General features: G+C 42.3%; 1 protein-coding gene across 3 annotated transcripts in view; it reads right to left on the minus strand.

The window, feature by feature from the left end:
• The window catches only part of ZNF385D (zinc finger protein 385D), an 894647-nt gene that overhangs the window by 270669 nt on the left and 596089 nt on the right, over positions 1-27889 (minus strand). Inside the window, exon 1 of one of the 3 annotated variants that reach the window (XM_019435226.2) lies at positions 27186-27316. The exons of the other annotated variants lie outside the window; for them this stretch is intronic. Coding sequence (XP_019290771.1) covers positions 27186-27198 — 13 coding nt within the window. The 5' untranslated portion in view covers positions 27199-27316. Of the gene's footprint in view, positions 1-27185; positions 27317-27889 lie in introns of those variants that run through there. 3 annotated transcript variants of the gene reach the window in all.

The following is a 27889-nucleotide window of genomic DNA, read 5'->3' on the forward strand; positions in this document are numbered from 1 at the left end:
AAACTGAGATCACTTAAGACAATTTCCAGCCCTTGTATTACTTAACCAATTGCACCCTTCTCTTTGGATTGCAGGATATAGGTTTTTCTGCTACCACTCTGGCTGCTCCTTCTTATTCTCCTTTGTTGGTTCTACTGCATCCCCCATGGCCGCTAAATGTTGAAACACCTCAGGGTCTGGTCCTTATAACTGGCTCAATTTCTAACTTATGTACACTAATTTCTTTGGCAATCCTTTCCAGTCCATGTTTTAAATACCATCTATATGCTAATGACTCTCCTGGCTACATGTCTAACCCAGACCTTTCCCCCTAGACTTCAGACTCACTACATTCAACTGCCTAGTCAATTTTTTCCACATGAATATCTAACAGGTATTTCAAGTCTTTCATGTCCAAAGGCAAATTCCTGCTTTTCACCCTTCAAATCTGCTCCTCTCATCACTGTCTCCATCTCAGGAAACAGAAGCTCCCTCCTTCTAGTTACTCAAGCCCCAAAACTCTGAATCATCTACGTTGTTCTATATCCAACCCCTCAGCAAATCCTGTCAACTCTACCTTTAAAATAGACATTTCCCAGGGTACCTGGGTGGCTCAGTCGATCATGCGTCCAACTTCAGCTCAGGTCATGATCTCACGGTCCGTGGGTTAGAGCCCGGTGTCGGGCTCTGTGCTGACAGCTCAGAGCCTGGAGCCTGCTTTGGATTCTGGGTCTCCCTCTGCCCCTCCCCCACTCACGATCTCTGTCTCTCAAAAATGAATAAATGTTAAAAAAAAATTAACAAAGGGTGCCTGGGTGGCTCAGTCGGTTAAGTGTCTGACTTCAGTTCAGGACATGATCTTGTGGTCCATGAGTTCGAGCCCTGTGTCAGGCTCTGTGAGACAGCTCAGAGCCTGGAGCCTATTTCAGATTCTCTATCTCCCCCTCTCTCTCTCTGCCCCTCCCCTGCTCACACTCTGTCTCTCTCTTTCTCAAAAATAAATAAAGATCTAAAAAGAATTTTTTTTTTTTTTAATTTATTTTTGGGACAGAGAGAGACAGAGCATGAACGGGGGAGGGGCAGAGAGAGAGGGAGACACAGAATCGGAAACAGGCTCCAGGCTCCGAGCCATCAGCCCAGAGCCCGACGCGGGGCTCGAACTCACGGACCGCGAGATCGTGACCTGGCTGAAGTCGGACGCTTAACCGACTGCGCCACCCAGGCGCCCCTAAAAAGAATTTTTTTAATTAAAATTGACATTTCCCAACACCTCTGCTGTTACCATCCCCTGTCCAGTGTACTATCTATCATACCTCAGCCGAAATATTCTAATAGCTTCCTAACAGGTTCCATTGCTTCCATCCTTGCTCATGTCCAAGCTATTCCCAGCACAGCAGCCAGAATGATACTGTTTATACATATGTTGGATTATTTTTGTCCTCTTCTCAGAAACAGTCAGTCTCTTTCCATCTTAGAATAAAATCAAAGTTCTTATACTGTCCCAAGGTCCCTACATAATCACTCTAGTATCTCTATGCCTCCTACCACTACCACCCTCCACCACTCCAAGTTCACCTCCTACAACTCTGCACCTCTCTCAGGCCACACCCTCCCCATGTCACACTGGCCTCCATGTTATTCCTTTGACATTTGCTGTCCCTTGTGCTTGGGATGATTCTTGCCCATCTATCTATCTGTCTGGTTTAATTTCTTAACTTCCTAAATATATTACTCGAAGCTCATCTTCTCATTGAAAACTTCCCTGCTTCCCCAACATTTTTCTTCATCCTTCCTTCATTTTATTACTTAAAATGTATGCCTATATAGCATAGGAAATATTTCACTTATTTACCTTGTTATATTTCCATATCCCTTCTAGAACACAAGTTAAATTAGGGTAGGGGGTTTTCTTTCAGTTTGTTGTTCTGCCTGCACTGCCTAGAAAAATTTCTGGCAAATCCATACTAAATATTAAATGAATAAATGCTGTATGTCTAGCTATCAGCTGACTGAGAAAATACATGGCAAAAAGTTTTTATAAATATAATTATGCCCTCAGAAGGATTTGCCTTTTTTGATCATACAGTCACTTAGTACATTCAAGGAAAGATAGAATGGATATGCACTAGAGAATGCTCTGAGCCCCTCTGGAATTTTCAAACTTGTAGATAATATTTGGAGCCATGTGAGATTTTCAAATCCCTCATGATAACTTCCTGGATCTCTCTGCAGTCATGATCTAGAGATTGAAACCAACACTCCATTTTTCTGCCAAGATAATCTTTCCAACATATAAAACCCCATCATATCACTTTTCTGGTTAAAATCCTTTAGGACTGCCTATGCCTATAGCAGTGCTTCACAAATTTTCACCTGCATCTGAATCGTCTAGAGGACTCCTTAAGACACAGACTCTTGGGTCCCACCCGAGAGTTTCAAGTTCAGTCAGTCTGAGGTGGGGACAGAAAATGTGCACGTGAAGTTCACAGGAGATTCAGTTGCTACTTGGGCTGGGACCACACTTTGTGAACCCCTGGGCTAAAAAATGAACACATCTGCTTTCCTCCCAACCCCTCCTCCAGATGAACCCACATGATACACTCCAGGAAACAGGCAGTCTGGGGCCCTCCAGGCCAACCTGCTGGGAGCTTTCCTGGAATGCTCATCCAAGTTTTCTCCTGGACAATCCTTCCAGGGCTCCTACTCAGATAACTGCACTCTGCAATTTGATTCCCTGGGGCTGATATGAAGGATGGCTCTGCCTTGGTCTCCTGAGAAAGCCTTCCAGGGACGTTCCTGACAGCCAAGTCAGAAGACTGAGTCCTGGGAACCACTGGTGTCTACATCAGTCAGCCAGCTGTAGCCACCAGCCAACGAGGTAGGATAACAATGAGAGTCAATGTTTATCTACATGCTTACAACATGCCTGGAGAGTTGCTAAGAACTTTCCATGTATCACCTTATTAAGTCCTCTCAAAAACCCTACAAGGCAGGTACCATTATTATCTCTATTTTGTAGATGAGAAAACTGAACTTCATCAAGATTAAGTATCATGCTGATAATGAAATAGCTTGTCAGTAGCAAAGCCTTGGACTTGAGCCCAGATATTCTAATTCCGGAAGCCAAAATCGTAAACGGATGCTATACTACCTTGTCCTAACTATGAAATCAGGAAAGAGGAAAAACTACCACAATTAAAGTATTACTTCCCAACATGACTTGGGAATGTTCAACCAGAACTGAAAAACAATTAGACTGACTTTATTTTCAATTTTTGTAAATATTTGTTTATTTTTGAGAGACAGAGTGTGAGCGGGGGAGGGGCAGAGACAGAGAGGAAGACACAGAATCCCAAGCAGGTTCCAGGCTCTGAGCTGTCAGCACAGAGCCTGACGCTAACCCACGCACCATGGGCTCGAACCCATGAACTGTGAGATCATGACCTGAGCTGAAGTCGGATGCTGAACCGACTGAGCCACCCAGGCGCCCACAAGTGGACCAATTTTAAAATCAAGTAGCATTGTGGAAGTTAGTTGACTCCAATTCTTCCTTTTTTCTTACCTGTAAACTATATTTTCAGCAGAGGGTTAAAATTTTTTAAATTATTAAAATTTTAACTTAAAAAATTAATGAAGGAAAATTATTTTAAAAGGCTACAAGTTGGTCTAATGCAGTTGCTTAAGATGTGCCAATGTTCCTTGCCGTCGCTATTATCTTGTCTTTGGGGTCATGGTTTTTATCGCTTTTCCATTTCAAAATGCTAATACAGCCCCTTTCAACCTCAGTACTCAAAGTGCTGTCTGTGAACCAGCTATACATACCAAACCTGGGGGCTTGTTAGAAACGCAGACTCTGGGACTGCACCCTAGACCTGCTGAGTCAGACTCCATCTTACCAGGATCTCAGGTGCCTCTCATACAGAGGTCACATTATGCACCTGTCGCTTAATTTTGAATCCAGGCATACTGGTAAAGAAGCGCCATGTAGTAAAAGTACCCTGGGTACTTTTTCTCATAACTAGCTGTTCAGGAGAACTTTTTCTCATAACCAGCTGCATGACCCTGACTGATTTTACTTCCCTGGGGCTGCACTGTTTCATTTAAAAGAAAGAAGGACGGACCTAGCTAGAATAGTGGTATTTCACACGCAGTGGTTAACTGCACATTGGGATCATCTGGGATCTTGAAAAAAAATACTGATGCCTAGTTCTCACCTTCAGAGAATCTAATTTAAACTGGTTAGAGGTGTGGCCTGGGTATTGGAGTGTTTAAAACTCCCCCAGGGATTCAAATGTGCAGCCACGATTGAGAACCCCTGGCTTAGAAGAGTGATCCTTAAAGTGTGTTCCTTAGACCCGGAGCACCAGCATCACCTAGAGACTCATAAACTCAAATTCTCAGGCCCTACCTCATACCTACTGAATCAGAAGCTCTGGAGGTGAGGCCCAGAAATCTGTGTTGAATAAGTCCTCTGGGTGATTCTGCTGTGTGGTCCACTTTGAGAGCACTGACCTGGAGAAATCATCAAGGTCCTTTCCTACCGTAGAGCTATAACTTTAGCACGTATTTCTGACTGGATGTGTTAAGAGTATGTTTACCTCATGAGTCCCGTGATATTTAATTTGCAGACTTTCTATTTTAGGATAAGGAAGGAAGAGGAAATTCTCAAGAAGATTTCCAAATGGTGACCAAAAAAAAAAAAAAAAAAAAATCCCTGACAGAACCATGAAATTATTTGTCTCTTTTTCCTCTAAGATGAACTTCACGATTGAGGGGGCATACTTAGCATATGCCCATCTGATGAATGACAGGCTTTGCTTAGAATTCCTTTTTTTTTTTTCTTTTTAACATATCTTTCATTATCGTGAGAAAGTTGCGATCGAATTTTTTCTGATGAGCAGAGCTTAAATATAAATATAACCTGTCGTCTATATTCCTGGAAAGGGGCGTACACAACTCTTCTCTATTGCTAAATGGTTACTTAAGGTCCCCTACAAGACCTCAGCCGGCGTTGGCACTCTGCTTGCTCGAGTACCTAGAACCAGTGGAGAATTCAAGATTTCCACCTTGAAGCAGAGAGTTGAAGCAGAGTGGGTAAGATCTGAGCATGTTTGGACATTTTATTGTGCAGGAAGAAAGAGCAACTCAAATCCTTTGGACGGGCTCTGTCTCTTGGTGGTCTGAAACTTCCATGGGAAGGAAGTTTTATATTTCTTATAAAAAGAAAAAATCCAGAGAAGACAGTACCAAAAGTTGGCATATCCTAAAAAAGACTTCACAATAACAGGAAAATGCCCATCTTTAAATAAAAAGAAATAATTTTCTTGTGCCTTGACTTTCTTTGAGGTTTTTATAATAAAAATGAGGACAAGAAAATCCTATTTTGGAGAGTACCTAATTTATTTCAAAATACTTTTGATCCTTAAATCCCTTAGCAATGATAGTAATATTAATTCAGACTATTTTAAGTTATGCAAGTGAAATGTTACACTTTATGGAAAAGAGGAGTTTATAAATACACAAAGCCTCTCAACTGGATTTTATAAAGATCAGCATGGAATCTGGAGCCCAGCCTGGCATTTTATGTCTGAACTGTAATAGTGTCCCATCTTCAGGAGATATTTGCAAACAAATAGCAGGGCAGCAGGGGTGGCGCCTGGTCCCCAAAGGGGACAAGTAATCTAAGTCAATGGCCGCCCCCAGCAAACTCCCTGTTTCTAACAGACATCCTGTACAATAGCGGTTCACTCCCCTGTGGCTGTGCCAATCTGCAAGCAACTCTGGATAAAGGCTTCTCCTTAGACACCACAGTATGTGCACGATAGATGTTTTTGGTTAATAGGCATACACAGCCCTCTTCCTCTCTCTCCCTCCCTCTCCCTTTACCCTTGAAAAACAATGCTTCCAACCATCCCATGCTTAGACCCTATCTGTTTGCTCTGCCTTTCCTTCTATGCCTCTCTGAGGCAGAAAATACAATGGCACCATAAAGCAGGCCCAGGGTTACCTATCAGGCACCTGGGCCCCTCTTCCTTGAGCAGCTTAGAATTCTGTCTTGCTCCCAGGTAAGCAGGGGAAGGCTTGGAGGCCACTGTGGCCTCTCAGATGCAGCTTTGATTTCCTCACCCCACCCCTCCTGGGGCCCATCAGGATTCTGTGCCTCACGCTTCAAACCTCCTCCATCTCCTGTCCCCTGATATGACCTAGATTCTCTTGCCAACCTCCATACCAAGAACATCAGATCCTTTTCATCAGCTTTCAAACCAGCTTTGAAGCCTGCTGGCACCGAACAAATGTTCTAAAAGCTTCAAGTAACCCGAACTATCTCCAAACCTATAGTGTAGTCAGCCCCATTCACCAGATTTTCTTGTCGTCCTCTCCACCACTCAAGAAAGTCTTGTGAGCTTGCCACATCTTTTGGACAGTGTGGGTCTCTGACCTGCTGCCCCTGGCTAGCTTCCCAGGCCCATGCAATCCTGGCTCACCCTGCCGTCTACCCAGCTGTGTGTTATCTTCTCCTTTGACACCTCATATCTAGCCTGCTCAGGTTAGGGCCTAGGTGGTTTCCCCGATATTATATAAGATGAAAGGAAGAAAAGATCAGATGCCCACCCAACCAGCATCTTTCTCAGGCTCCATGTACAGGAGGAAAAAAAAATCCAAAGTTTTACCAAGTCACAGAGGCTCAATGCAGATACAACATCACCACAAGGCACATAGCCAGTAAAAAAAAAAAAAAAAAAAAAAAAAAAAAAATTCAATTAAAAACTATTTTACTTTCTTTGTAAGACAAAAGTTTAGACTACCTGAAAGAATAGGAATAAAACAAATAATAAAAACCCTACAGCTTGCTGAGATTCTGCTATAAATCCGTTGCTTTACTGGGGTTTGAACATTTAGTTCCCACCACACAGTAAGACACATTTTTGCCAACTTTACAAGTGAGAGAACTCAGCCTGTGTGGTCAGGGGCCCCTGACCTACTCAGCTAGTCAGTGGCAGAGGAGGGATTCAGTGCATTCAAATTTGGGTTCAGATATGACTTTCATAACAAGGTCCACTCCCGCAAGCCAGCCCACCCTTCCAGTGCCATGCTGGATCTCTCTTAAATTACATTTGCCACCCATAGAGCCTAATTTATTCTAACATATAGTATACTTAATTTATTATGTTTTTTTTTTTTTGTTGCTTAATATCTGTCTCTTCCCATGAAAATGTTAATTCTTCAAGGGGAAAGGTCTTTGTTTTGTTCACGGATTCACCCTTAGTGTCTAGAACGGTGCCTGGGACACGGCTGAACTGGGTGTATGTGAGGGCTCTACTAATAAAATGGCGGAATGTCTTCATTGCCTATGTTCTTAATTACTGCTCTATACTGCCTCTGTTCTGAGTGCGGAAATAGAAATTCTATTTCATTCCATGCCAAGTCACTCTCTCTGGTAATGATTCAGGAGGGGTGAGCAAGAGATCTTCTACCATTCTGGTCTCACTGATGGTAAAAATCAAAGTTGTAGGTATCCAGGTATGCCTTACCTCTTGAGGTATAAAGACGCATCAACGGTAAGAATTTTAAAGCAAGAAAACCCTAAACGTTAAATGCTCATTAAGGTATATTTATTTAAATATAAGTTTGTTCCTTGTTGGCTAAAAGGCCTTCACTCAAGCTATTTTAAAATTAAGAAGAGGCAACACTTATCTTATAAACCACAGTGAAAATGGATTATCTTCCCACTTCACTGTATTTGAAGATAAAACTGTCATTTCCACAAGTAGTGGAAGACAGTGTGACTCAAGGACTTTGGCAATCTTGTCAAGTCTGAGGAACTCCAGTGGGATGGAAGCTTCTCTCTCCCCCAAAGTACTTTAAAAATAAGATCTTGGGCTCTCCCAGTGCCTTACCATCTGGGTTTCTGTATTCTCTCAGAATCTAGTCCTGAGTTGACTGGGTGGGAAATCCTGGCACAAAAGGAAAACAAGGGAGGCTTAAAAGGACAGCAACGGCCCAGAAAGCCACGGCAATATAGAGGAAGTGCCTAAATAACCCAAGCGATGACGCCATTCGTGATACCGCTGAGGCACCGCACCCGTCAGTGACTGGGCTGAGGAACAAGAAATGGACAGGAAGATCTTGTAGCTAGAAGGGATTAACTGTACATTCAGTTTGAGTAAATCACCAGAAGATTTTTCATGGTACTCCCTCCTGAGCTAAGATGCGGGCGTAGCCTGCCTCAGGTCTCCCTTCAGAAAGCAGGAGCTGCTTCTTCTGTTTCTCTGTTCTCCATTCATTCAGTAATCATTCACCAGCTATGTGCCTCCATGTTAGATGACAAACTGCTACTCAACAAGATTGTATTATGCACATTACACACATTCTCTAACTTAAAAACAGCCCTATGAAGAAACTGGCCTGGTTCACTAAGCTTACAGGCACAAGAGATGGGACTTAAAACCAGGCGACCTGACGAGAGAACACGGGACTTAAATCACTTCTCAGCACTGTGCAAGAGGGGACTCTATTGGCCAAGGCCTGAAGCCTGAAAACAGGGACGATTCCCAACCACAAACATTTGTCTTGCTATCTGAGAGACATTTCCCCCAAAGGGGGGACGACGAAACACTAGTGCTGCTCTCGAAGGCTGCCTGAGCATCTGAACCACAAAGGAAGCTTTTACCTATATTTATACCAATATATTTATTATCCTTGGCTAATACACGTATCATCCTTGTTACTGCAGAGAAATGTAAACAAGAGAACAACAACAACCAAAGTGGCTCATATTCCAATGACAGGTTACCCTTGATGAAAGAAAAAAAATAAATAAATAAAGCAGTTCTTCCGCAGATAGTGACCGAGCACCTCCGATGGCCAGGCATTGTCCTCATGCTGGGTATAAAGACGTCAGTACAACAGACATGAACCCTTAGCACAGTGGAGCATTCTATTCACACAAAATGACTTAAAAAGCATAAGCCCTGTCCCAATGTAACAACTGCTAATGATTTCTTATGACTCCTTTCGGAAATGCATGTGGATAAATCAGTATAGCTATTCAAGAACCTTCTTAAATTGTTACTCCCAAAGGGATTTCTTTGGGGATTTCTCTTTACATATCTGAGCCCTCTTTTACTGGTGTTAAATTCTAGGTGTTTTCCATATCACAACATAAAGATACACCCATTTTTCTTCATGGCTGCAACATTCCAACATTTTCAATGTACCATAATTTTATTTAATGTCTCCCCTACTGATGTTCATTTTTGTTGTTTCTAGTTTGTGCTTTAAAAACCAACATTGCATTCAACATCCTTAATCATTTATGTGCGTGACCTTTTTGGGAATATAAGCATATTTCTAGTAAAAAAAAAACCTGCTAGGGCAGAGAGTACATGCTATAAAGATATGCATATATAAATATTATCACTTCATCTTGTGTAGAGTTTGCAAAAATTTATTCCCTTACCACTGTGTATAACAGTGGCTTCTCCCACACCCAATTTTTTAAAATTTGTCAACTTGTAAATATTCAACAATCTGGTAAGTGAAGGACTATATATATATACATGCACACATATATGTATATAACATATGTATATATATCCCATTATTTTCATGTATATTTTGTTAATTATGAGTGAAATTGAATGCAGTTCTTTATTTTCACAGGCAATATATATTTCTTGTAATATGGTTTGTCTTTTCTTAGTGATTCTTATAAGCTTTGTTAATTAAAAAAAGTAGCCATTTGTCTGACATTGGTGTTTAAATAATTTTCCAATTTCGTCATTTTTAACTTAGTTTTTCCCAAACACAAGTTATTAATTTTATGCAATTAGATTTATCACTTCCCCATTTTATAGTTTTGGGTTTGTGTCCTGATTACAAAAACCTTTTCCATTGCCAGAGTGTAAATTTATTCACTCAGGCTTCCTTCTATAAATTTATGGCGTCAGTTTTTATGTTTGAATCTTTGCTCAATCCGTAATTTATTTTGGTGTAAGAGGTGGAATAGGAATCCACTTTATTTATTTGTGTAAATATTCATCCAGGTGTACCCATACCATTTTAGTCAATAGTTACTGTTTGCAGTGATGAATTGAAATGTCATTTTTATCACAGCCTGAGTCTCTATATACATAAGCATTGAGGTTTACTTCTAGATATTCTAATCTGTTTTTTATTACCTACTATTTAGGGCCAAACAATTTAATTATTATGGTTTTATGATGTAATTTAGGTAAGGCTCTCCCGTTAGACCACTCTTCATAATTTCCTGGAGTGTTTCCTTAGGTTTTTCTTTCAGGTAAATTGTAGTACCATTTTTTCCCCTAGTTCACAATTAAATCCTGTTATTTTAAAAGTGATTGCATTGGATTTATAGCTTTATTTATGGAGAGCCAACCATCTTGTGATACTAAATTTGGAGGTAGTTTTTGAAAATACTGATTCTTGGGCTCTATCCCTAAAGATTCTGATCCAGTAAATCTAGAGAGGGGAACAGGAAACAGAATTTTCGAGCACTCCAAGCTGTTGTTCAGGTAGGTTTTGGCAACACCAGACATGGAAATTCAGAGAGGGTGTTTACTGCTTTTGTAAAGAATTCAATGGTCTTCCTTAAGGAGGTGCATTTGCAGTGGACCTCCTTGAAGAATTCCTAAGATTATGCTTTTACACTGTTTAAAGGACAGAAAAGAGTAAGAGTGAAAAAGATAATGGATGGGTTAGAGTTTTGGAGACACAGAGGCAAAAATAAACCATGTATCAGGTGGAAGGACAAAGTGAGGCCAAGTCTCAAAAGGGTTAAGAAGCAGGGAGGGATTCTATAGAGCTTAGGATGAGATAGGGGTAGTTGTGTAAAAATGAACCTGCATGGTAAACTGGGGCCAAAACCTGGACAGTACTGACCACCTGGGATAAGCAGTTTGGAAGCTCTGTATGAGGACACAGGAATCACTAGGGGCATTTAAGTATGTGTGTGTTGCGGGGTATCATGGCTGTGGCTATGCCTGGGGATAACAAAATGTTGCCTGAATTGGAAGCATAAAAGAATCAAGTCAGGAAACCCATTAGGGATGATTATAGCAGTTCCCACAAAGATAAATGATGTGCTCTGCAGACAGTGAGGGATAGAATGAGGGACACTTGCTCATGCGTTTGGGACTTGTGTGGGCTGCAGTGATTTATTGCTCCAATGAGTACGACCCTTTCATCCCCAAAGCTATTGTAGGATCCAAGAATTTTAAGGCTGGGAGGAATCTCTGAACTCATTTAGACCCTGAGAAATTCACGTTTAAACCTAATGCACACAATGGCAGACCGGAGCCTTGCGTCCAGGAGGCAAAGAGAAGGAATAGAAAGCATGTGAGCCTGGATTCAACCCTGGACTCTCGCACCTTCTATATAACATTGGGGAAGTAAGTTAATCTCCATTTCCTCATCTATAAAATGCCCATCTCCCAGATTTGTTTTGAAGAAAAAAAATGAGACAATGAGCATCTCCCTTCCATCCCAAGAAGAACAAAGTACTGGAAGGAAACCAGTAGATCGCAATTCTAGGTAGCCCAGCTCCACCACTCACTACCGACTATTTGGGGTAAGTAAGTAGTTACACCTGTTCTCTTCCTTCTTCTCACTTATAAATGTAGGATGTCAGATCTCAAGCTGCCATCTAGATTCGTGAGATGCTTCTTCTGCATATTGCACAAGTTTGTATGGTCACCAGGATTGAAGAGAACTCCAAACAGCTCGGTGAACAGAGGGGACATAAATTAGGACACTAGACAGTAAGTTCTGCACAGCACTCCTGAATAACACATCATTAAATGCAGTATTTTACTGACTTCCTTCATTTAATTTTCATTGGCTTTGACAACACTGGGGACTGTTTGGATGGCCCAAAGAGACAGCAGGTAACAAAGGAGACCATCTCTTCAACAGAAGAGAGAAAAGAGGATTGGCTGCCCTTCTCTCCACAGGTCCCCTACCGCAGGATAAGGCTCCTAGCATTGTCTACATTTTAGCAGGAATTGCTGTGATCATCCGTAGGACTCTTCAATAGCAAGGACAGGGAAAATGAGAACCTCTGCTTTATATAAATGTCCCCTCCTATCAAGATTCTACAGAAGTGGCTCACAGTAGTACATTGGACAGAAAATACCAAAGGGTGGTGTCAACACTTTGACACACCAGATGTCCAGCTGGATGGTCTTGGGCTTGAATCCTTTGCCTGCCATTTTCAATCTGTTTTGGAGACAAGAAACTAAACCTTTAAACACATCTTTCTTCTTTTGTAAAGTAGACAGAATGACATCTAGTTCATTAAAACGGTATCATTACTTTAGGGAATGAGCTGAGGTTTGTAAAGAACTAAAGAGCTCAATAAATGGTAACCATAATCACTGTTTGGATTTTGTTTTTTAAATAACTGTGGCATTTTTACCATAGAAACATGCTACAGACATTCCAGATTATTTCTAAGCTTAATATGTTGTAAATAGAGATGCTGAAAAAGTCAAAGAAAAACACGGGGTTAGGGACAGAAGAAAAAAATACTGAAATATGAAATTATGCAAATGTGTCTTTACCTTTTAAGGCCCACTGGCTCGAAGAAAATGAAACTTCTAACCATATTTGGCTTAAGGTCTAATTGATAGAGATCTTTCAAGGGCTAGCCTTCTGGTTTTGAGGGGAAGGGTACAATTTTATTTAAAAGGTGAAAACTTCCTGTTGTATGCATCCCCATTCTTTTTTTTTTTTTAATTTTTAAAAGTTTATTTATTTATTTTGAGAGACAGAAACAGTACAAGTAGGGGAGGGGAAGAGAGAAAGAAAGAGAGAGAATTCCAAGCAGGCTCAGTGCTGCCAACGCAGAGCCCAGCATGGGGCTTGAACTCACTAAACTGTGAGAGCATGACCTGAGCCGAAACCAAGAGTCAGATGCTTAACCAACTGAGCCACCCAGGTGCCCCATGGACCCCCCATTCTTAAAGCATGCAGCATCTTCCCTTTTGTGACACCACTACTTTTTTGGAAGTTGAAACTAATATCCATATGGAATTTGCACAATGGAAGTGAAATGGAGAAACCGACTGGAGAAGGGGAAGCAAGGACAAAACAGGAGAAAGCCATTTCATTTTGTTTCAGTCTGAGAACCCACATTTGAGAAGTCTGCAAGGCGGTGTTCACATACATAGTTTACCACTTAGAAAGGAGTTATTCTACTCTTTAATTTTAGAAATATATGTAGAAATCAATCAGTAAAAACTTTCCATGGGGCACTTTGGCAACACCCATGAGAATTTAATATGCCTTGCCCCATAAATTCTACTTTTGAGAATTTACCCTATATATATGTGTGTTCATGCACACAAAAAATTATGTATGCACAATGATATTCATTGCTTTTATCAGTAAAAGAGTGGAAAGACGTTATTTCTCTTTTAAAAGGGCCAGTAAAATAAATCACAATATGTTCCTGCATTAGAATACTATGCAGCTATAAAATAAAGGGAATGAGAAACATCAAATATACTAAAGAAAGCAATATGCAAAACAAGGTTCATGGTATGTTTCCATTCCATATAAAAATAAGAGGGTGGGTATACACATATACCCGTCCATAGAATTTATTTTTTTTTCAGTTTTATTGAGATGTAATTGACATATTATATAAGTTTAAGGCGTACAACATAATGACCTAATATATGTACTTATTGAGAAATGACCTCAATAAATTTAGTTAACATCCATCACCTCACATAGTTTCAATTTCTTTTCTTATGATGAGAACTTTTAAGATCTCCTCCCTTAGCAACCCTCAAATATACAATACAGTATTAACTATAGTCATCATACTTTACATTACATCCCCGGGACTTAATTATCTTATAACTGGAAGTTTTTACCTCCTGACCACCTTCAATATTTCCCCCATCCCCTCTCCCCACCTTCCATTGAATTTAGCCTCTCAAATGTAAGAAAGTGCACAAGAATGAAGGAAGATTAAGTTTTCACTATTTACCCTTTTATAATATTCTACTTAAAAAATTGTGCATGGGGGCACCTGGGTGGCTCAGTCGGTTGGGCGTCCGACTTCAGCTCAGGTCACGCTCTCGCGGTCCGTGAGTTCGAGCCCCGCGTCGGGCTCTGGGCTGATGGCTCAGAGCCTGGAGCCTGCTTCCGATTCTGTGTCTCCCTCTCTCTATGCCCCTCCCCCGTTCATGCTCTGTCTCTCTCTGTCTCAAAAATAAATAAATGTTAAAAAAAATTTTAAAAATTGTGCATGTATTACTTTTTCAAAAAAAAATAGCAAATATTCTCTTATGGGTATAAAAAGAATTCACTGTCTCTTTCAGTTTCCTGGTGCTCCATGGACCTAAAATAAGTTCAGATATTAACTGATTTAAAAAAAAAAAAGATCACCCCATGTATGGCACATTGCATGATGTACCCAGGAAGAAGTCTGTGAGAAAGGAAATAGACTGTTCCATTTGCAAGAGTGTGGTCCCTCTATCAGGCACAAACACACAGGGAAAGGGCATAGCCTTTCTCCCAGCACATAGAAGCCAGTTGTCATTGTGATGGCATTATTTATAAGCCTTGATTTTGCAGCACGAGTAGGACTGGTGTTACATGTTCTATGAACAAGATTTCCTATGTCCTGCCCTTAGGCAGACTTTCTGGAAGGGACCGGGAATTTTTCCTTGATCTTGGCCTCAGCCCCACCACCAGGTGGCTGCTTGACATGCAAACCCAGAGGAGTTTTGCTAGTTGGCTGGTTTGCCTGTTAGGTTTTTTGTTTTGTTTTGTTTTGTTTTTTTGCCTGCTTCAGAAACCTGCTGCTCGGTCTGAACAGTGAGACTATGCTCCTGGGCTTTGGTTTTCAGAGGCTGAGATTTACTCAAGGTCACACAGCACAGGATGGTGGGGCCGGGGCTGGGGAGCCAGACACGTTAGGTATGCCTCAGCTCAGCCACTTACCCTACTCTCATTACCTGACCTCTCTGTAGCTCCGTTTCCTCATCTGTAAAATAGGCATTGTGATCATCTTCCATCACAGGGATGCTATGAGGATGAGTTAAGGGGGTATACTTAGAGCAGTGATGGCAGGCACTAAGCATTTAAAAAACCTGGACTATTTTTAGTAGTTAACAGCGCTGCCTTGTGGGGTAGGGTGACTGGTCTTTATCCAATCTACTGACTTGGAAGCTTTGGAAGCTGAGGTCCCGGACAATTCATCCAAATTCGCACCACTGGATCAAGACCCGGGTTTTAATTTTTAGTCTGGGCGTTGGTCCTGGCCAGATACGCGCATTTACTAATCACTTGGCCTCTACTTTCCTGTCTATGAAATGGGCACTTTGATTCCCTAGGTTTAATGCCCTTTTAGAATGGCATGAGGGTCTGACTACAAGTAAGCAGAGATGAGACCAGACACAAAATCTGCCAATTGTTCCTCTAAAACGGATACACGTGAAAGTGGAGGGCCCTTTCTGCAACTGGACGTCACACTGAAGGAAAGCAAGAATAGCTTCTGCTCTGCTGTTCGTCTGTCTTCTTGTCTAAAATGCTAGTCGGCTGCACTTCAGGCCTGGTAACCCCTACCGTGCAATAATTTGCTGCTTGTAGCAGTCCCACTTACGAGCCACAACAGGAAAACAAAAGTGCACCTTGCCTCACACATAATAGTCACATATTTGGCACACCAAGTGTTCTGATAAGCTGATGGCATTTGACAGGAGGTGAGTGAAATGGCTTTTCCTAGGTAAGGACTGGCAAAGCCAGCCTCGTGCACTCAACACCAGCCCACTGCACACGAGGAAGCGGCCCCTCCCGTCTCTACGAGAAATTGACCGGCACGAAAGAGGGATGCCCCCAGCCTGGCACTGCACGCAATAAACACTTAACGAATCCAGTGTCCGTGTGCCAGGCTCTGTGCTAGGAAGCGTGCGAGTTAGAGGTCTTTATTTTTCCCTCTCCGTGGGCCATTTAAGTAGAAGGTGTAGTGTGGGTGCTGCCTTATCTGTTGGTGTGTGTGTTTTTTTTTTTTTTTTTTTTTTTAACGTTTATTTTTATTTTTGGACAGAGAGAGACAGAGCATGAACGGGGGAGGGGCAGAGAGAGAGGGAGACACAGAATCGGAAACAGGCTCCAGGCTCCGAGCCATCAGCCCAGAGCCTGACGCGGGGCTCGAACTCACGGACCGCGAGATCGTGACCTGGCTGAAGTCGGACGCTTAACCGACTGCGCCACCAAGGCGCCCCTGGTGTGTGTTTTTTGAAGGATATCGATTGTTAACACAATGACAGGTCAGGAGATGGAAGGCACAGTCATTAGCGGCAGCTGCCCTCATAAGTTGTTACAGGGCTCAGGGAAACACTAATGGATGAACAAGGTCGACAGGAACACCAGGGGCCAGTTCAGAATGTCCCAAGGTGGACGGGCCTTAGCCAGGCCTTTCTTTCCCTAAACAGCAAATAAAAATCACTGGCGCTGATATTCAGGGTTGGCAAACCACATCCTGAACGGAAAATGCTTCACCCCCGCTTGCCCGTCAGACCTCAGGGCAGGACGTGATTTACAAGCTGCCCTCTCTGCACACAGATGGTACAATAGAGATGATCCGTGAGCACTCACGCTTGACCTTTGGGGTATTTCTTCTTTTCAGTAATGAAGGGGAGTGCTGACACAGGTCTCTGTATTCCAGGTAATAGGCACAGCCAGCATTTAGTGAGAATGAACATTGTGACAGCATGTCAAGTGCCTTACACGCAGCACCTAATTTCTACAATTATTCTGGGGAGTATTATTTATCGTTTCCACTTCACAGAGAGGTAAACTGAGGCTCAAAGAGACAAGTGTGTCGAGTGCTTTATATGCACCACCTAGTTTAATACCTACAATTATTCTAGGCAGTATCAATTATTATTTCCGCTTCACAGAGAGGGAAACTGAGGCTCATAGAGATCAAGTTACTTGCCCAAGTTCTCCCTGGGGAACTTGGTCTTGCATGTTGATCTACTGAAACTAGGGTGATCAATTCATCACAGTCTGCATGAGACTTTCTCAGTGTCAGCACTCAAAGCCCACATCTTGGGAACCCCCTCAGCGGCAGGCAAAGTAGGATGGTTGGTCACCTGACTTGGAACTCACACCATGGGCCATACAGTATCCTGTAGGAAAAAAATAAGGAGGTATAGTGGCACCTGGGGGCTTGGTCCGTAGAGCATCCAACTTCAGCTCCGGTCATGATCTCGTGGTTTGTGAGTTTGAGCCCCACATCGGGCTCGTTGCTGCCAACCCGAAGCCCACTTGGATCCTCTGCCCCCCTCTTTCTACCCCTCCCCTGCATGCACTCTATCAAAAATAAATGAACATTTAAAAAAAAAAAGAAATAGGGAGATTGAGGTGAGACACTTAGACCTGAGTCCCCCTATCTGCAGAAACCTGTAGCTCAGATATATGCTCTCTAAAGCCATAGTACTTAGAGTGTGGTTGGTGGACCAGCAGCACTGACAGTTGTTAGAAAGGTAGAATCACAGGCCAAAACCACACCTACTGAATCAAGAGCTGCATTTTACTCTGATCCTCAGGTGATGTGCATGAACGTTCAATTTTGAGAAGCAGAATTCTAAAATTCTTTCCAGAACCATACCAACTGTGATTCTGAATCGACTCCTATTGCACTGAACCTGTTTTGGGTGCCAGCGCCATAAAGAACCCCAGGTAGAAAGGAGGGGGCCCATTTCTAGGGACTTCCACCCTGGAAGCAAGGGGGCAGCCCAAGATGGCTGCAATCAGGCCCGGACTTGAGGCCACGGGATGATCTCCCTAAGGGGAGTGAGTCAGCGTGTGAAGGGAGAAAGAACACAGGCTTTGGAGTCAGGTGGACTTGGGATGAATTCCTGACCTGGCTGCCAGGGTGAGTTGGGGCAAGCTGGGAACTCCTAGCATACAGGACTTGCTCTGCAAAGTGGTTAAAATTACACATCTCAGTGATTTTCAATTCTGGCTGTCCTTCAGAATCAACCTGGACATTTTAAAAGAAAATTCAGATGCCCGGGCTCCATCCCCATAGAAGTAGATTTACGGATTGTGGTAGGGCCTTGACAATAGCATCTATTCAGAATTTCCCCAGGGGATTCCATTGTGCAGCCAGGATTTAATGTTTATTTATTTTTGAGAGAGAGAGAGAGAGACAGAGAGAGAGAGAGAGAGACAGAGTGACAGAACTTGAACAGGGGAAGGGCCAAGAGAGAGAGAGGAAGACACAGAATCCAAAGCAGGCTCCAGGCTCTGAGCTGTCAGCACAGAGCCTGACACAGGGCTCCAACTCATGAACCACGAGATCATGACCTGAGCCGAAGTCGGACGCTTGACCAACTGAGCCACCCAGGCGCCCCTGTGCAGCCAGGACTTAGATCCACTGATCATCTCTTAAGGATGGTGGTGAGGTGCAATGAATTAAGTCACGCCAGCGCCTGGCACAAAGCAGGCACTCAGGCTGTTAAGCCCCCTTCTCTGTCAGTACTACCCCATCACCTGTCAGCACCAGGACTGCTCTCCATTAACAGGAGTTGGGAAACACTCTCAGGAAACCAAGAGGTCCGTCAATTCCATGCCTTGGGCTTCTCACTATAACTCTCTTACTTATTAAGCATTTTAAAGTGAGGAAAACCCAAGACACCATGGAGAAGGAGAAGGAGAAGGAGATGGAGATGGAGAAGGAGAAGGAGAAGGAGAAGGAGGAGGAGGAGGAGGAGGAGGAGGAGGAGGAGGAGGAGGAGAAGTTTACCAGAAGGTTAGTGTATAGGATCTTGAACTTTTTTAAAAAAAGAAAAAAAATACATATATATTTTAAACAAGCTGCCTTCTAAAACACCTTCTAACTGATAACCTTAGGACACGCTCCTAAGAATCGCCAAAGCCGTCTAAGGTATGTCTCCCATCACTGAGGGCAGCTAAGTGAAATGCCTGGTGGTAACCACCTGCCTTCTGTGTCGTGCATCGTGCCCTGCAAGGACAATGCTCTCCAGCAGTCACTGTGGAGATGCCTCTAAACAAGGGCACCGTAAGTTATGAACTGTCGCAGGCTTTAAAAGAAGGCTTTGAGAGAAATGCTAATAATGCCATACCGGAAGGGCAGAATGTTTTGCCTTAGGTTTTTTTGTTTTGTTTTGTTTTGTTTTTAATAGCAGGGCCAGTCAGCCAAAGAAATCAGTCTTTAAAAGTCCAGCAACACATAGAAGAACAGGTAAAAATCGATATCAAATCCCTCTTCCCTTCCCAAGCAACTATTAATAAACTCCCTCAGCTTTCAACGTGTCTATTCCCCTTAGAGTCTTGGACAGGAAGGAATATGGGGCTAGAGAATCTTTACGGAGGGTTTCCTGCCCAGCTCGCTTTCTCTTCCCTGCCTTTGCTCCTGCAATTTCCCTTTGTTATAGAATAATAACAAAGAACCGATTATATATGGCCTCACAGGTACATCTGACCCCACCATGCAAGGGGCTATGTGAGGATGTATCCAAATGTTCCCTTTCTCAGTGCACTCAGAGATCTCTGCTGGAACGCTAAACTGCATAGCTGAACATGTATTTCCAAGCTGCTATTTTTCCAAGCTCCACTCTTTCTAATCCACATGGTTTTTCACATCCTCATAACAAGGCCCATTCACATGGTGCTTTGCATATTGTGAAGCTTGCATTCAACAACTCATTGAACCTCGCTGTCAGACAGACTCTATAACCCACTGTATAAATGAAAAAGTTGACGCAGAGACAGATTTACTAATTTGTCCACCGTCACAGAACCAGAAAGTGACAAAGTAGGTACAGAAACCTGGAGGATTAGTGGGGACTGCTGAAAGCTCTTCAGCTCTATTCCTTTCCCTCTTACTTGTATGTCCCCCTAACCAAACCTCTGGCTGAAAATTGAGATGTTCTTCCAGAGACACTGTCACATTGAAACTGCCACTCCTATCAGGTGTAAGATCTCTTTCCAGGTCCTTGGCCAGTTTACCCTGAGGTCTATTTCCTGAACTTTCCCTGGACTGCCCAGGAGCTGACACCTGCAGGGTGCAGTGCCCACGCTGCCTGGCCTCTGGTTCGATTCCACCAATGAGGGGCAAAGGCAGCGTACTGGAGGGTGGGCAAAAGGGAGAAGCCAGGGCACTTCTCTGTCTCTCTCCATGCCTAAGGTCGAGTCCTTCCACCTCCGATGTCTTAGGTCTGCCACGACTCCAGCTCCCACCAGGAGACCCCGGGCCCTGGCCTTCAGGACCACGTCTCTTGTCCCTCCATCTTACAACTACCAGTTTCTTGCTATTGCTAATCTCTGGGTTGCCTCACCAGCCCCCATGTGGCTTCCCAGCAATTCTATCATCCATAGAACAAACCACCTGCATTAAAGTCCTTCTTTGTGAATTAGTTAGCATGGTTCCTGTCTTCTGATTTGACCCCAAGAGATATAAACCCTTTTTTTCAATTTTATACATTTGTATATTGGGTTGGATACAGAGGGGAAAAAAGTAGGAAAGAATCACATTTTACTGGCGGCTCACCATGTACTTCCTGGGGCTTGGCACTTTTATATGCCTTGTATATTTTAGTCCTCAAAATAGAACTGTGGGAAACACATTATCATTATTCTTCTTTTACAAAAACCTGGATATCAAAAATGTGAGGTGACTTGCCCAAGAATACAGAGGCAGTGAGGGGAGCAGCTAAATTCTCACAGGCTGTTTGTTTCTCTTTATCAGTCACAGAAAAAAGACCAGGCTGGGGTTCCATCTTGAACACCCAAACACTGGAGATGGTGTCACTGTAAACATCAAAGAGTCTGGAGCACAAATGACTTGGAATTTTTCTTTTTGTAAGCATTGAGTTAAATAGTGACACAGCAGGAATATACAGCTGTACAATTAATACAAGCCTTAGTATCTGATGCTGCCTTGGAAAAACAGAGGCAGTGGAGAAAGCCGGGTCCTGCCTGAGGCCGATTAGTATTCTAATCTAATATTCTACTTGTGTTTATTAGTAATTATTTGACACAAGAAACAAGGCAGAATAAAAAAAAAAGTATGAATTATGTCAGGCCTCTGTTACTACTTTTGATTTTTCAAAGTCAACACACAAATATATCTTATTTCCCAATCTTTTGTATTCATTTCTTTAGCCTATCAGCTGGAATATTTTTTCCTAGCATTACTATTACAAGTAATCCTCCATTCATAAGAAATATTCCCCTCTACTCCTCTGTAAAGAGTAAAGAGCACCGAAGTAAGACTCTGAAGGACCAAATTGGAGTCTTGGCCTTAACGTTTACTAGCTGTGTGACCTTGAGAATGTTCTTTCAGTCACTGGAGGCTCAAATTCCTCATCTCAAAATAGAATTATATTTTACCTACCTCCTGCAATGGGTCATTTTAAGGATTGAAAAAAAAAGCATAGTATTGATGCATTTTGAGAAATACAAATCGCGGTGTAAGTGTAAGGGATGATGTTTATCAAAGTACGTTTGCACGCATGTGGCACTTTTATCCCCAGGGCAATCTGCCACAAGCACTTTCTCTCACCAGCAAAACACATGAATATGAAAAAGGTAAGTGTGAAGCACATTTTTGCAAAAGCCTTGCAAATAGTAGTCCAAATGATCTCCATTTTCTTCAGCTTTCACAAATGATCTTCAAAACTGGTGGCCTTCTGGACGTTTTGGTTAATTGCACATAGCGGGCAGTCCTGCCTATCTAGCCTGTGGCAAGAGGACGTCAACATCTGGGGCAAACTCCCTGAAGCCAAGTAAAGCTGAGAACCGAAGTTGTGATCAAGCGAACGGAAAACAAAGTGCAATTCTACCATCTCCTATGATGGTTTTAGGTATTCTTCAGACTTTTTTGTACACTGGTCTTAATATTCTATAGATATGTTACTCTTTACACTGCAGAGTTCTATGAAGAAAGAAGTGAAAAAAGATTGTAGAACTCCTTATATTTATTTTCAGATCGGATTTCTAAGGACTAGTTCTTACCTTTAAAGATTAAAAAAAAAAGACAAGAAAAAGGCAGCTAAAATGTTTCAGGAGCCAAGAAGAGTGTTTGTCAACACACATGGACCAGTTTTCATAGGGAACCTCAGCCTTAAAGGATCTGCTGAGGAAGAAGAATTCGCTCCTCCCTAATTCTCCAACTCACTCAGTCATGCACGATCAACACCTATGTGCCTGGCACTGAGCTAAACAGGCTGCTGAGGATACACATCGAACGTGATTCATCCTGTAAAAGAACTTGGAGCCAACCAAACCCACTCTCGCCCCACAGCCCTCCCCTCCCACCAGGTACAGTGGTGCTTTGGGGCGGGCAGCATTTGCTCAGAGCTCCAGGCCTGACACTGGGTCTCCCTCCTGACCTTGCCCAGGTTACTCTTCTCTGTTCTCCTTTCTTACAGAAATGGGATACTGCCAGGCTAGAAAAAAGAGAAAACTGAAAGGCGGACAAGGAGAAGGGGTTCGGGGCTCAGCACATCCCCTCCAGGGCTCCGATGGAGGTTCATGTGCATTTCAGGTTTCGGAGTCAAGAGGGTTTCACGGAAATACCCTAGATTTTAAAAGCTGTGTGAACCTGAAGCTCACATGCCATGAAGCCCGACTTCCAGCTGCCTCATAACGATTTTAACGCTGTGACAGAGCAAAGCGTCTTCCTATTTTCAACCCTAGCAATTTGGTTCAAGCATGATCTCAACCACTTTAAGCTTTGATATTTCTAGCCACCTCTCATGCTGTATTTTCTCTTAATGCCACCAATCATGTGTGAAATTCTGTTGCAAAACTAATCTTTGTGGGAAATGATATGTAATGGCTTTTTTTAAAGAGAGTCAGAGAGAAAGAGAGGGCAGCTGCTATGACCTTTGTTGTTTTTTGACATGTTTTTCATAGTGTAATACAAATGGAAACGTCTCTTTCTCAAGGTCAAAGTAGAGACAGGTTTCTGCTTATACAAGCATCACTCTCTCTTAAGCAGAAAAAGGCTTAAAAATTATCCTCATGACTTGATTTTTAAAACCTCTAATATATATAATGGTTGTTAAACTTGAAGCCAGCTGTGCTAAAAAAAAGAGTTTAATATCCATCTTGTTAAACCAATACTTAATGTTTTACCTTTTAAATGATGTGAAAAGATTTGGGAAAACATACAAGATGTGAATGCGGAAAGAAATTTGGATGTTTACTGTAAAAAGGCACCTTTTGATGCTCCAGTGTGAAATACACCCATACACACACACACACACACACACACACACACACACACACACACACACACGCCAATGCATCTTGTCTTATCAGGGGAGGTTTTAGTCAAAAACAGCTGTGACCAAATCTTCTGAAATGGAAGTCAGAAACCACTAATTTAAATTTTTCATTTGTTTTTTGGAACAATTATGCCACCCACAAAATGGTAACTTTGCAAGCCGTCATTATCTCATGAATTTTGGAACTTATCCCTTAAATAAACCCATCTCATTTCCATATAATTACAGCAACTAATAAAGTCCTTAAAAATATTTTTTTTTTGCTTAAAATTTAAGAGTGTAATAAGGATTCCATGTTACTGGCATATTGATCAAATTTGGAATCCGTTTCCTTAAAATAAGGGCTTCGTATGAATTTAAAAGAGACCCTGTCTTGAGGAAGAAATCTTAATGGGTTTCCAAGTTCTGTTCGGTTTGTGGTTCCTGCATATGATCCCTTCTGACAGTATTCACCTGTCATGTTCTCCATCCCCGTTATGTAGTAATTTACTGCATGTCATTTAGATTCATTTGTAATAAAACATAATGGCAATGACTTCACGCTTTAAAAAGGGGAGTCTACAGTAACAAGTGCCTTCCTGAGTTATTCTCTCCTCCTGTCAGCCTCAGGAAGATAGAAACACCTCCAGAGTGTTTAGAAAGACTCTAGTGGACCTAATTCCCCATAACAGATCACTCAGTACAAACTAATTAGGACGAGTTAAATGTTTCTACTGAAAACATGAAAAATAGAGGAATGTTTTTCTCTGCTGCCTGCTGTTTTCTGCTCATTTCCTTCCCCATAACCTTGCTGCTTAACTGTTTTCCTAACATACTGCTTTAGAGGTGAAACTTGATGGTCCAGCCACAACCAAAAGTGTAAATGCTGACGTGAGAATGTTCTCAACCTCCCAGGGGAAAAACAAAAGTCCTTCTTATGACAATATACAAATGTGTCTATTCTAGGCCGGGGAAATAGGCTTCTGGTCTAGAATTTTCCTACTAGTTTTTTTTTTTTACCCCTAGCTGTTGTATTACAAGCTTTCTCAATCAAGTATTTCTTGTAATGATCAGCATACCACTAAGTAATTTTTCCTATTTTTCTCAGGCATTTTAAGGAAGACAGCTGATCCACAACGAACGCCAGGCTGAACTTGAACAGCCCTTTCACACTTTGTGGATTGTGTTCGCCCTTTTCCCCAGGTTTCCTCAATACACCGTTGAGGGGGCTCTAATATTTGTCTCTCAGTTCTGCTCATTTGTTTCAGGTGTATTATTTCCTTTTTCCAGAGCATTCTCATGGAGCCAGCCCTCATTGGCTGTAAGCTCCCCCAGAGTCTCCATCTGGTTGACTCAGGCCTAAAAACATCTTTCGTTTCAGCCACATAGAATTTCCTGAGTGCATTCAGCCTCCCATTTTCTCCCCTGATGGCAAAGGGTTCAGACATAGCACCTCTCTGGCCAACCATGGACAATTTGTGAGGTTGACATGACCACTGGCAACGACTCACCACTCCAGCAGTGGAGAAATGTGGTGGGCCAGATGGAAAGGGGAGATGATTCAGACATACGGTGCTTAGAGCTGGAGAGAGTACATGGTTACAACCTTCTGCCAGGCTCTGACAAATAGCCAGGATGCACTCAAGCAAGGAACATGCCCTTCATACCAGCACACTCCTCTTAACCAAACTGTAACCCAGCAGCTCAGGTCTGTTGTACTGACAACCACCCACAGCCTCTCTTCCTTAATCTGAGGAGAAGCCTCCCAGCTGCTTTGCTTTTATTTCTGGATAAATTATTAATGGCTATTCATCCTTGGCACATGTAATTTTTAACTATGTAAAATATTTATGGGGGTGGGGAGGGAATTTCAGAACTATTTATTATTTTCCCCGGCTTTTACTGTAATCCCAATCGGGTTGCTGACTGGGATTTTCCTTGCTTCTTTCTCCTATGTGAGCCTTATTTTTAACTCCAAGTAATGAATGCAAGATCGATAGCATAAGTAACAAAAGTATCCACGGTGACTGAACAGCAAACTCTTAAATCACTGCACAGTAAGTGCAAAGGAACAATTATTGAAAACGCTGCACTAAAATTTCAATAGGAGATAAGAGTGAGGCTTAAGCCATTAAAAGGGTCCATTAGTCTTGCAAGTCTGAGACGGCACACTCAAAACATGAGCTATTCTTGAGAACTGGAACTATTACATATCCCACCAACTTGCACACACAGGACAGACGCCAACTGAGCAAGGGGAGGCTGCAACTGTCTAGTACTTAAGGCGAAAGAAAGCAGGTAGGCAGTGATTCTTCAGTTATATTTGAAGGGGGGTGTCGAGCAACACTGACAAATTAGATTATTTATAAGGGAAATAAATACCCTGCTTGCATATCAGTTTCCCTGGTGTTACAGCATCACCATGCTCTTCATCACTCCCTGCCAGAGATGCAAACACAAGTCTTCTGACGCCTCCACTCCATTCCCACAAATCCCCAGAAAAGCCCACGAAGGCAGCCCCACTTTTTCTTTGCCTATGTCCTCCCTGACTCAGTTCAAAATTGAAGAAGAAAGTAAAGGGCAACCAAACTACAAAGTGAAAGTATTGTTTTGAAAAATTACCCGAAATAGCTAAAATGTTGGAAATACATAGATACATACAAACACACAAATACACACGCACACACACAAATACACAAATATACACAGTCTGAGGCATTTGCAAACATCAGCATGTTACTGAATCTTGAAACTGCCTGGATTGTTCTGCTCAATTCCTCTTGCCCTACGTCTTTTACCAGGCATTTTATTAGGGACAGGTGGGCTCTCGGAGTTCTGAACTGCCTGTGAGAGGGGCTGCATAGCCTAACCTGAAATCAACGGCATTCCTGAATCCACACGGTTTCCTCCAGGAATAGAAAAACGTATCTCATGCCGGAATCCTGGTAAGACGGAACCACATTCATGACACAGAGGGCAACTTTAGCTTTGCCTTCCAAAGAGTATAGTTTCATCCGAAGTAGGACATCACATTTCAATTTGTACCATTAAAAACTTGCATTATACGGTGAAACTAATTGCCCTGTGAATCACCCAGCTTTATGAGACAGCTGGACTAGCCTACAGTTAACATGAGCTAGCCCAGTGAACATTTCTCCAGCAGCTACATGATAATCTCGTACAGCATGGATGGCCACTGACCAGTACTTTTAGACTATGCAACTACTGTGGCTAACCTCCGTGCTCGCCATCATCACATAAAGAATTGTTGCAAGAGGCTAAACACTTAAAATTATAACCTACTTCCTATCCCTCAATAGCATTACAGATGCTGAAATTTTATTTTGTCCGGAGGACAGATTACGTCTCCAAGATTTTCCATTTATCAAAAATATATTCATGATAAACACTTGCTGTTTTATCAATTGCCAATAAACAAGCTTGACCACCTCCAACAGTACCCCTGGAGAGAGGTGTTGTTTAACTCTGGATTTGTCTTAAATTTGGCTCTGAAATGAGGATTGTTTCTTCCAAATCAATTTTAGTTATTTTTAAGACTTCTTTCCTAATATGACACAAATTATAGGGAAATCAAAACGGCTGTCAAGACAACTAAAGGCATTCAGCTTTTACAACTCGTGTTCCTCCCGTACTTTCACAAATGTTTCAAAGTCTGAAGAAAACAAAACAAAGCAAATAGTACACACAGAAATAAATGCCCAAGAAACTAACACTCCCCCAACACAAGTTTATTTAAACACCTCCTTAATCTGAAAAAAGACTCTAGGTCTCAGATTTAAAGCCAACCAAGAAATCACCCAGAGCATTTGCATCTTGGAATCCTTCCCTGGCCCCTCTCCAGCTGTTCTCACAAACCTTTTAATATCAGATAGATGCCCTCAGATGATGACGCGGGATGGAACTTACAGAAGGAAAGCATAACTTCGGGGAGGAGGAAAGGATATTCAGTCCCAATCCTTGGCCGCTTCTTATTCAGTGAAGGGGTTGTGCCTTCTCTCCCAGCAGTAAGTTGCAGCCTTACAGTGCTAACACACAGCTCCAAGCCCGCTTACAGTGCTCCCCTGGTAGCCCAGATCTAAGCCTCAACATGTTTTCTGGAAATGCAGGGCAGCTGGGCTGAAAATCTTAAGGGAGGGTTCCACCGTGGCACAGAAACTGCAGAAATATTTAACAGCTTCGAGACCTCTAAAGGTTTGAAATACTATGCATTTTGTGCTATTACTGTTCTAGCCAAAAGGAAAATGGGATGGTATAGAGGAGCGTCCTCAGCTGCTCAACCCCTGCACACCAAAGAATGTTTTTCCTTTTTGGCTCAGAATTCGGGAAAAACCAAAATGCTTAATGAAACGCTGGTATTGACTAAGATTTCACAGCATCCATAGTACAGGAACTTAGTTTTACATTCCATTGAGTTAGCTCATGACTTCCCACGCCGCACCATTTCTCCTTCACCTAGCTAAAAAGCCAACTTCATGCAGACAAATCAAGCCAAAGTTTATCCACCCCCACCCTGTTTCGTTTCTTTTCCAACTTAAACTCACACACGACTAATAAACAGCCCCAATTGTAGCACAAAGGAAGCTTTGAAGGCTGCACCAGCTTGGTCCTCC

Source organism: Panthera pardus, unplaced genomic scaffold (genome assembly GCF_024362965.1).
Source record: "Panthera pardus isolate Hobbes unplaced genomic scaffold, ASM2436296v1 HiC_scaffold_16, whole genome shotgun sequence".
Taxonomy (NCBI): domain Eukaryota; kingdom Metazoa; phylum Chordata; class Mammalia; order Carnivora; family Felidae; genus Panthera; species Panthera pardus.